The sequence below is a fragment of the Myotis davidii genome, unplaced genomic scaffold (assembly GCF_000327345.1).
Source record: "Myotis davidii unplaced genomic scaffold, ASM32734v1 scaffold812, whole genome shotgun sequence".
NCBI classification, from domain to species: Eukaryota; Metazoa; Chordata; class Mammalia; order Chiroptera; family Vespertilionidae; genus Myotis; species Myotis davidii.
In genome coordinates, this window is record NW_006284238.1 from 2,752,382 (window position 1) to 2,764,155 (window position 11,774).

At 36.0% G+C, this 11,774-nt stretch overlaps 1 protein-coding gene across 3 annotated transcripts in view; it reads left to right on the forward strand.

Annotated features, from left to right (window-relative positions):
• The window catches only part of FER (FER tyrosine kinase), a 288,769-nt gene that overhangs the window by 125,910 nt on the left and 151,085 nt on the right, over window positions 1-11,774 (forward strand). For 2 of the 3 annotated variants that reach the window (XM_006754263.2, XM_015568416.1), the window contains one exon: window positions 5,432-5,554. In XM_006754263.2, coding sequence (XP_006754326.1) covers window positions 5,432-5,554 — 123 coding nt within the window. Of the gene's footprint in view, window positions 1-5,431; window positions 5,555-11,774 lie in introns of those variants that run through there. The other variant, XM_015568419.1, reaches the window with a different exon arrangement.

The following is an 11,774-nucleotide window of genomic DNA, read 5'->3' on the forward strand; positions in this document are numbered from 1 at the left end:
CATATTCTAATCAAGGAGTTTATAATCTAGTAATAAATTATAAAAGCTGTAAATAAATGAGGGGATAGGTGTCCTAAGAGAGGAAGACATAAAAATTATGAGATTTTAGAGAATGTAAAAATATCAAATAGTGGAAAAAGCAGACTTAGAAGACTTGGGTTCCCATTCCAGCTTTTCACTTTACAAGCTCTATCTTTGGTAAATAATGGAGTTAATAGCTTATACAGTGATTATGAGAATCAAATTAGTGAATATATACTTTGTAAGGTGTGGAGTGCTATGCAAATATTAGGTAATTTTTCTAATGTTTGATGACTCTAGTGGAGAAAAAAATACCAATATTACTTTGTAAGAAATATTAATGTAATTGGAAATGTTAATTAATATTTTTTTTGTTTCTATGAGATTTATTTGTGAAATTTAAATAGTAAGAAAGTGTTTTAGAATTTATATATGTACTCACTTTGTGGTGATTTGGAATCAAACCTGCAATATGTCTGAGGCCTATATTTAGATTTGAGGTCTTCACTGATCACGAATAATATTATTTTTAGTAATATTGCCTCTGTCAATCGAAGTCTAGGATAGAAATTATTTTAAAGCTTTATTTTTGAATGCACGTCACAGTTACTTCTCAACATGGTGTGAAACTGCCATTATGACTGAATAAGATGGACATGTATACTTTCCATTTTTACATTTTCACTATGTTAGCACAGATTATCTATTGTTTTACCTAGTTCAAGCGAGAAGAACTGTACCTTGTAGTGTAACCAAACATATTGATTTCACAAAGCCCAACCCTATTAATTTCACAAAGCCAGATGTATAAACATATCTAAGAGTATTTGAATTTAAGTGTAATTCTAGTGTTACTGATCTATTCCATAGTTACTAGCCTATTTATGGTGCTTGATGTAAGATGATATTTAGAGTTTTTACCTAAAACTGTTTATTTGTGGTCATAAATGTTGATAGATTTTCATAGTGATTCAAATAGCTTTGTTCTATTTGATAAGTAAATATATATTTATCAAATCTTTGCTTTTGTATATTATAAACAAAAAATAAAATACATAAAACAGAAAATACATGTGATAAAACAAAAGTACTCCAGAAAGAATTTTTATGCTATAATAGGAAAGTGCTGATTTTTTTATCTGACACATATTTACTAAACACTCATTTCCGCAAAAAGTAAATGCATGGAATTTATATATGCATTGTAAAGGAGATGAAATAAAAAATTGTGTAACCTACTTCTCAGCTTAAAACTAAGTAGGTGAGACATTGCTAGAACTTATTAACTGAGAAATATTAAAGATACAAATGAAAAATGATTGAGTCAAAATTTTGAATTAATATGCAGTGATAAATTAAAATAATAACATAATAAATATTTTAAAATAAAACAGCAATAATCCTCTATGTAATGGTATAACATCTTTTATTTCTTCACTGGAGGCCTTCATTGGTGCACGAATTTGTGCACCAATGGGGTCTCTTGGCCTGGCCTGCGGGATCGGGCTGAAACCAGCTCTCCAACATCCCCCAAGGGGTCCTAGATTGTGAGAGGTTACAGGCCAGGCCAAGAGACCCCACCAGTGCATGATTGGGGCCCATAAGAGACACGGGAGGTTGGCCATCTGGAGAAGGACTTCAGGAGGTCTCCAGGGAGTGTCCAGCCTGTCTTGTTCAGTCCCAATTGGCCGGAGCGTCTGCCCCCTGGTAGTCAGTGCACATCATAATGAGCAATTGAGCGGCCTTAGCATATCATTAGCATATTACACTTTGGTTGAATGGACGACTGGACACTTAGCATATTAGGCTTTGATTATATAGGATAGGATTCATTTATTCATTCATTCATTCATGCATGCATGCAGGAAATACTGTTTGAGCAAATACTATGTAAGGCCCAGGGATATGGACCGATAAAAAAATTAACACAAAAGTAGAGGTTGTAGTTACTATGTGAAATTTTGGATAGCTCAATGTATTAAATCAGCATTCATTCAACAGATATTATTGGATTTCTGTCATAAGCTACAGTTCATTTTGAGCTGATAGATTTAGTCTCCGAATGTACTCATTAGATTTACTTTGTTTTGTTGCCACAATCTCTAGACTCTTTGAACTATCTTTAAATTCATGCTGTGGGACTAATGGAAAATTAAGTGAAAGCAAGTAGAAAGCCAAAACTTGTTTGGATAACAGTTAATTCCAAGTGTGTGGCCTTATCACATTGTTACACATGGGATTATTTAACCATTCTACCATAACCATTCAAGGACTCAAAAGAAGGCAAGCAGTAGATTTAAGTCAAAATGACACTGATTTTCTTTGATACATGACTTAGGAAACTACATACACATACACACACACACACACACACACACACATTCAGTAGCTATATTTCAGAGATGAAGGGAGAGGGAGAGCTAGAAACATTAATGATGAGAGAGAATCATGATCAGCTGCCTCTTGCACAGCCCCTATTGGGGACTGAGCCCACAAACTGGGCATGTGCCCTGATCAGAAAGAACTGTGACCTTCTGGTTCATAGGTCAGTGTCCAAAACCATATTAATGTTAATTTCCAGGGAACACTAATTGAGTGAGTATTCTTAGGGTCCAGGGATATAATGGTGAACGCTACTTACAGTCTAGAGAGGAGGCTTACAGTGCTATGAAAACTTTTAACTAGGAAAATTAAGAAAGCTAAGTTTGAGACACATCTGAAAAATGAATAAAAGTTGGGAAAAGCCATACCAAACCTTATTAATATTATTCCCCAATGCTTCCATGTGTACTGGTTTCTATTTGTAACTATTCAGCATGCTATTTTTATTTGAGAAAGCCAAAGTGTACATCTTACATTTTTTGGTATTTTACCAAAAAAGGTGTTGTAGTCTTTTGTTTTTAATCAGCTTATTCATCTTAGTCTTTTTCAGAAATTATTTTTCCTTTCATTTTTTTCCCCTTAAGCCTGTTTATCCTTGATTTTGTTTTAGGGGATCTCCTCAGGCAACTTAGACATACCTTGAATCCCCTTCTCATTTTTGTGTGTTTATTCTGTTCTGTTTGACTTCCTTGTTATTATGAAATATGTATAGCAACAAAACCTGATTTATATGTATTTTTCATCTATATGTGTGATTGATTCTTAAGTTGCACAGTGATAACTCAGGAACAATTCTAGCTGTAATAAATGTTTTAAAAACAGAAGTAATATGTGCTCTGGATAGAAACTCAGAAATATGTATTATGAATATGTGCTTTATAATAACACCCCCACATGGGTTCAGTATATATTCTTTGAGATTTTAAAAATATATTCTAATTATATAATATATATATTGGTTAATCCTCACCCAAGGATATTTTTTGCACTGATTTCTTTTTAGAGAGAGTGTAAGGGGGAGAGAGATAGATAGATAGAAAGACAGAAAAACATCAGTTTAAGAGACACATCGATAGGTTGCCTTCCCCACTCACCTCGACTGGACCTGAGGTGGAATCTGCAATCCAGGTATGTGCCCTTGACTAGGAATTGAACCCACAACCTTTTGGTGTGTGGGTCTGACACTCTAACCAGTGAGGCACTGGCCAGGGCCATACTTCTTATTTTTTAATTGACATTTTATGTGATATTTAAGACATGCACTGACAATAAAATGATCTTTGTAGAAATTTATTATTTTTTATTGCTTCTTTTTGAATTCACATAAGAGATCATTAGTAACAATCTTAGCTCCCAAGAGAAGTCTTACTTAAAAGTTAGTCTGAACTCTCTGAATCATGTTATTGTTAAAGCATGCAGAAAAACCCATTTGTATGTGAATCCAAACTCAGGTCATTTGAGCTATAAGAAATTTATACTCCTCTGCACAAGGTCAATTGCAATTTTCAGAATTTTGAGTATATCAAGAAACAAGTCCTCAAGACTTTTAATGTCTGTACTATTCTTGGCCTCTTAGTTGCTTAATAAGCACACAGTCTTAACATCATTTTTAAATTCATTACTTTATTTTTATCTTTAAGGAAGTGAATTAATTGGTTTGCGCTGTGTTCAGACTCAGAACTTCACTAATTCAGTGATTGCTTTAAAAAATAATTGCTACGGATCAGTTTCTTATTTCAGCCCATGAAGGAAGTACTGTTTGTTGCTTGCATTACTCACTGTATTGGCACATCACAATTACTATGTCAATGGCAGAAAACTGCCTTTAAATTGAAAACTAGATACACTCTTAAAAGGAAACTGAAAAGTCCCATTATTTTATTCACTATTTTTCTAGTTATAAGAGGTATATTAGCAGTTTATATAAGGCATTATGATGCTAATGTCTGATTTGAAATTTCATTCTGTGTGAACTTCATGTCATTGCTTTCTATTAAACATTGTACTTGATATTGAACTTTCTAGTATTCATTTCTAAGTTGTCTTCTTGCTTTAACTTACAGCCATTTTCTATGCACTGCATTTCATTCAGTCACACATGTTTATTTATCCAGGCAATATATGCCAGGCACTGTTCTAGACCACGGGGATACTGTGATGAATAAAATAAATGTAAAGATGTATAACCTCATGAGCTCTATTTTTAAAGGAGGAGGGGATAGATAATTAAACAGAATAAGTAAGCAAAATATACATGATGTTAGGTAGTGATAAATTCTAAGCAGGAAAATTCAGTGAGAAAAAGGAGGTAAGAAATGTAGTTGGGATGAGAAAATGGATATTGAATATTGTGTAGGGTGGCCAGAGTAGGCCTCACTGAAAAGGTAACATTTGATGAGAGACTGACATTAAGTATGGAAGCCATTACCCATATGTCCATCTGAGGAACTGGTTCAAGCAGCAAATGTATATGTTCCGAGAAAGGAATGTATATAGTACATTTATAAAACAAGAAGGAAATGAGTGTGGCTATGGTAGAATGGGGTAGTGTTAATAGATGAGGTAAGAGAGATGATAGAGCACAGAATAATATATAGAGTGCATTGACTGTGGTAAAGACTTTGGCTTTTATTCTAAGGAGGTAAGAATTTTGAGTAAAGTAATGGAATGATACAACAGGATCCCCTGGCCTCTGTGTTAAGAGTAGACTGAAGGAAGACAAAGGGAGAAACAATATACATATGTATATTTAACTTTATAGAGGAATAATTGACAAATATAATCATGTGTTTAGAGAGTACAATGTAATGATTTATTATACATTATAGAATGAATACCAAGATCAAGGTAATTCATATCCATTACCTCACATAGTTTACTATTAACCATTGTTAAGTGTGTACTTCAGTAGTATTAAGTGTATTAACAGTGTACAACAATAGTTTTTCATAAATGTAACTTATTAGTGAATGTAGTCATGCTGAAACAATGACTTTACATTTATTCTACTTTATTGTTTTTTCCCCAGAGTTTGTATCGATTTGAAGGCACTGGTTTTTCAAACATTCCTCAACTTATAGATCATCACTTTACAACCAAACAGGTCATCACGAAGAAATCAGGTGTTGTTCTGCTGAATCCTATTGTTAAGGTAGGTATATGTATATATATGCACATTTGTTTTCTTTTTATAAGGAATGTTTTGTCGGTTAAAATTTTTCACAGTAAATAAAGTTCTTAGATTTTTTAATAGAAGTTTGGATACAAAAGGATTTTGTGGTTACTACTCATGCAAATACAGTTGAAGCAATTTCCTTGGTTTTGTTTCAAATGGTTTCTTCTTTATTCAATGTTTGCTAGGTTACAAATGGCCTAGCTCCCCCACTCCACCTCACCCCCAGCTTTTCATGAAAGACTTAAGATTTTTCTTCACTTTATAAGGTTCAATCTTTCAAAGGTTTAGTTTATACAAGATTCTAAGATGTCCAAGAAATTTCTAGAAATCATGAGTAAATTAGAATTGTAATTCTGGTTGTTACGTTTACAATATATTATAAGAGATTGGAAATTTTAAAAACTATTTTGCTCCTCTTAAAGGCAGTAAATGATAACTTCCCTTAACAGCGGTTCTGAACCTGTGGGTCGCGACCATCGAAAAACACATATAGCATATCAGATATTTACATTATGATTCATAACAGTAGCAAAATTACAGTATGAAGTAGCAACGAAAATAATTTTATGATTGGGGTCACCACAACATGAGGAACTGTATTAAAGGGTCGCGGCATTAGGAAGGTTGAGAACCACTGCCTTACAAGTACAGTGAAATGAGACAACCAATGGGTACGGGCTGCCTGTCACTCCTTGAGCCAATTAAGCAGAGACAGGGTTGAATCATATACTGGTATGAGTGTTATTCCAATATGTCGGCAGTATGGGAGAGCAGTAGGTCATCCACGAAAATCTGCTCAGTACCCCCGACATAAGCCAGCTGCCTATATGGGGTAGAAGGACGAAGATTGCATGTGGAAGTAGGCAAAAGAATAAGATTGGGTATGCAGGCATGGGGACGTAGGCAAAGGAATAAGAATAGTTAAAAATTACAGGCAATGTGGGCTGGGGGTTTGCAAAGGGCAGGGGGCATCCAGGACTCTATTGTTCCCTTTTAGCCACAAGGTTTTTCATCTTCTCATGATAATAGGCAGCTCCTGGATGGGAAGGATAGGACGCATTTCAAGGTGAGCTCCCAGGTCCCAGACTCTCAACGGACTGGGATAATGCTCCAGAGAATGGCGGTTTTTCATCTATTTTTATACATTGCAATTAAAGGAAGAGGGTAGGTGGGTTACATGCGATCCATTGGTGATAGATTAGAGAGGTGGGAGAAAGCAAAGTGGTGGGGTGGGGGGAACCTCTGGGATTGGATAAAGAATAAAATGATAGACACATACTTCTTTTACTCAGGTGGATACAGGATAGTGAACAGTCAACAATAGCATGATAACAATAACAATGAAGGAATTTATGGTCTCTGTCCGGGCACCTAGGTGCATTTGGTTGTGCCCCAAGGAGTCTGGAAAAAAAGGGAAGGTACAAGTTACCCAGACATTTCAAGGATATGTTATCTTAGATACAAAAAGACAGATAGGCTCAGTTAAGGTAAAGGTTGACCTTGACAGGGAAGATACCAGCCTAGGAGGAGACTATCCACCATAACTGCTTTTAGTTAAAGTTTAATTTCAGACCATCCTTTGTGGTTACTTTAGGTCTTTGAGTTTGCAAGACTACCATGCAGGCCTTCTCTGAGCCTGTCAGGTTAGCATGTGGCCCCTTTCGTCGACGATAGGGAAGACATAAAAACTGGTAGGTTAGTATTTGCTGATTTGATTTTTATATATGTAGGCATAACTTTTACTATGAACTAAGTGATATTGCCAAGAATGCTAGTGTATAATCCAAATTGAGCTAAAAAAATTTAAAAAGACAATTATTATCCTTTCCTTTGATAGTCTAGAACAGGGATGGGCAACGTCTGGCCCTTGGGCCACATAAGGCAGGCAAAATGATTTGGTCTGGCCCTGCCAAGGATTAGGGATGATTTAATTAAATGTTTGACCAAGCCGAAACCGGTTTGGCTCAGTGGATAGAGCGTCGGCCTGCGGACTGAAAGGTCCCAGGTTCGATTCCGGTCAAGGGCATGTACCTGGGTTGCGGGCACATCCCCAATAGGAGATGTGCAGGAGGCAGCTGATCAATGTTTCTAACTCTCTCTATCTCTCTCCCTTCCTCTCTGTAAAAAATCAATAAAATATATTTAAAAAAATGTGTTTCCCCCTTAAAAAATATTTATAAAAAAAAAAAATGTTTGACCAAATAAAGCAGCTAGTTTTTAAGTTGATAATTTTCTATGGCTTAAGAATAATGTTACAAATATCCAAATGGCCCTTGGAAGAAAAAAGGTTCCCCATCCCTGGTCTAGAACATAATGTCCATATTTGTATTTGCATTTTATTATTCAGTCTTTACTCACAGGCTAAGCTTAAAAAATTCCTCTCACAGAAGATTTTGATAGTTGCTAATCACTAATTCTGTGGCGAAGGCATTTACCTTCCTGCAAATATTTAGAATTATGAGATTGGCTCATTCTTTGGTAGTATTTTTCCATCCCTACTCTTCCCTCCTCTTTTCCATTTTAATTGCAGAAAACCTGACGAAAATTCTTTAGTCTGGAGCAAGTTGTCGCATTTTTTTCTTCAATTAAAAAAAAGTCTATCAGTGTTTTCTCTCCCATCACCAAATAACACTGCGAATAACACAGCTAAGTCTTGCAGAATTTTAAAAACTCTTTACGTAAGGTGATCTATTCTCATGGTTTTATTTCCTATTATACATCAGTGACTTGCAGATTTATATTTCTAATTTGAATTTATTTATTTCCCAAAACTAATATATTTTAACTTTTCACCTAAAACTGAGTTTATCACCTTTAACTCCAAAATTTGTTCTTCCTTTCTCAGTAAATGGTACCACCAAATACTCAAACCATAAACTTAGGGGACAACTTTGACATATTCTCTCCAGAACTTTAGTGACAGGAGTTTTGTATACTTAATTAGACATGTGAAAGTATGAACTTCAATTCCAGTATATCTTAGTATGAAATAAAATTCAGTGTAAGGAAGATACTTTTTACCCATGTTAGGTTAACGACATATACAACTGGGTTTTCAGATATACTGATACTTCCTTTCACAAGCCAGCCAAATATTTGCATTGTCTACTTGTTTACCCAGGTCTAATTTGAGAGACCAAGGCTATAAAAGAGGCACATAAAAATGCAGATCTTGTCTTAAGTGGGAATATGTAATTTCAAATAAAGTTACATCTCTCACTGTGTGAAATTTTTAATGACAGAAGCCTAGGTAAATGGAGTAGATTCTCTGAGCTGTTCCAGGGCCGGCTATTCTCTTCCTCCCAAACCCCCAGCACTAGCTGTGGCGCTGATCATCTTATGCTTTTACAGCACTACCTGTGAAAATGACTGTAAACTGAAAGCTAGAGAAGATTAAGGGGCTATATACGATTGTTTTATGAGGTGGAAGTTTAAAGTTTATATAGCTATTAACCTGATTTAAAGTACTGATATTTGAAATACGCAAATCATTATCTCTGTTGTAAATATTGTTATGCACTTGGTTTAAAGAATCATGTTGCACTTTTACAAGAAAACCACAAAGCAGAGGTTGTGAAAGTTAGATAATTTTCAATTACGGGCAAAGAACAAAGTGATATGGATTTTGTTATGGTCGTATTGTCTGTTAGGTATCTTCCTTTGAGAAGTCGTTTGTACTCGTATAATTGGAATCTATTTCTTGATTTAATTTGTGTAAGAAGTTAATGTCTTTGACCATATAATGTGCTATAAAACATCTAATTTCCATCTTGCCAGACTTCATTTTTAGCCTACATAAAGAATGCTATTTTTGTCTCATTATAATTTCTGTTTATAGCAACTTTTAAGACTTCCCATTTCTTTCTTATCCATAGAAATGTAAAATTATAATCATAATGCCTAACTGGAGGATACAATGACCAAAGTAGTCTTTCTTATCTTCAGAAGTATAGGCAAGTAGACAATCTAGAGAGAGAGGAATAATTTAACTTTCTCATGGTAATAAAGCCAATGGCACCCAAGACTCTAACCCTAACCCTCCACTGGCTGATTTCTCCTATACTGCCTCCCAAAGTATGTAAAGATGTGGAAGATGAAAGGCATTGTTATAAACAGGGGTGATTATTGTCATCCTGATAGCAGCAACATGTTGCATCTGCACATGGCCTGTTCTTTACTTAGTTCAGTTTCTGTTCAAATGTCACTTTATCAAGAGACCTTTTTCTGACTACCATGTGTAAATAACACTTCACCTCCTTACTTTCTCCCCTTCCCCTTTTTAATTTATCTCTGTTACAACTACATTTACCTCACATTATATTATATGATGTATTTTTAGTTGTCTCTCCCCCAAGTGAAATGTAAGTTTCATAAAGGCCTGAATTACATGTAACAATTAGTGCAGCTGTATCCCAGTATCTAGAACAGTGCTGACCCATAGTAGGTGTTCAGTAAATACTTGTTCATGAATTGGATTCATTGAGCAATTGCTAGGAGCCAGATGGATACTTGCCAAACTTTTATATATGTTATCTAATTAACCCTTTTACTAGTATGTACTAGAGGTCTGGTGCACAAAATTCTTGCACTCGGTGGGTGTGTGTCCCCCAGCCTGGCCTGTGCCCTGTCACAGTGTGGGAGCCCCATAGTCCATCGCCCCAAGGAGGGAGGCCCCGCCCACCCATCCGGGGCTCCTTGATGGATTGTCCCAAAGAGGTAGGCTGGAGCCGGGGGTCCTGCCTCAGTGCCAAGCTGCGGGACCCCCAGGCCTCACTGTGCGGAGGCCTCTGCCGGGCCCCGCCCCTGGGCCAGGCCACGTGGAGGCCTCTGGACCCTGTGGAAGCCACGCAGAGCGGCCACCGGGGCCCTGTCCCCATGGCGCACGCTCAGAGGTTGCAGCCATCTTGTGATGGCGTAAGGGCATCACGCATGAAAGCGTGACAACTGCTTAGCCTTTTATTATTAAGGGTGGTGTCCCCCCAAAATGTATACACACACTTTGAATAATTATAAAGGCCATGTTTATTAAATTTCATTTTCAAAATTGAGCTATCAGCTGTTAAAGTGTGTATACATTTTTGGGGGGATACCTTGTATTCCTATGAAATATTGTTATTAAGCCCATACAATATATTAATCCCATACACTATTATGAATGAGGAGGTAAAGCTTAGTGTGATAAATGACTTGCACAAGATAAGGCTCAGAGCTTGGATTTGAGCCCATGTTCTTAACCACTATCTGTCTAGATTGTAGTGTCTATTAGAATAAACTGTTTAAGGAACATTGATGTGGGTTCAAGGGAAAGAAAGTCTCTTTGATCCGGTAAAATGTTAAATTGAAAAAGATTTTAACATATCAAAAACTATACTATAATTCTCTATAAAAGGAAAATCCTTAAACAGTAATACTGTGTCAGAGATCTGGGATTTTAGGTAAAAGTTAAGACTTGGTAAAATATAGATTAGTAACACATCCAGTTCAAGTTTAACACTTAAACTGTGCCTTGAAAGATATTTGCCTTCTTAAGTTTAATATTTCTTCAAATGCAGCTGTTTGTAAAAAGAAATTTCTTTCTGAATGGAAATTAAAATTCATGATTACATTCAGGGGAGTTGGGCAGCGAGCCATTCAGTCAAATCTTAGACAAATGACTTGCCTGCCAACATAAATCAGGTACCTGTGGCTTTTTATCAGAACTTGGTACAGGTTGTCAGAGTAATAGAGGCACATTTTTGGAGAGGAAAGTAAATCTTTCTGTGACTGAAACTACTGACCAGTAATGAGGAGACAGGTTAATGATAATAGTATTCATGGTCAAACACAGATAAATAAAGAATAGTTCATAAGAGAGGAAAAATATACTTTTTTAAAATTAATTAAATCTTTATTGTTCAGATTATTACATTTGTTCCTCTTTTTTCCCCCCATAACTCCCCTCCACCCAGTTCCCACCCCACCCTCCTCCCTCACTCCCCACCCACTGTCCTCATCCATAGGTGCACGATTTTTGTCCAGTCTCTTCCCGCATCCCCCTCACCCCTTTACTCCCCAAGAATAGCCAGTCCATTCCCATTCTATGCCCCTGATTTTATTATAATCACCAGTTCATTCTGTTTATCAGATTCTCAACTTGATTTTCAGATTCTCTTGTTGATAGATGTGTATTTGTTGTTCATAATTTGTATCCTCTCTC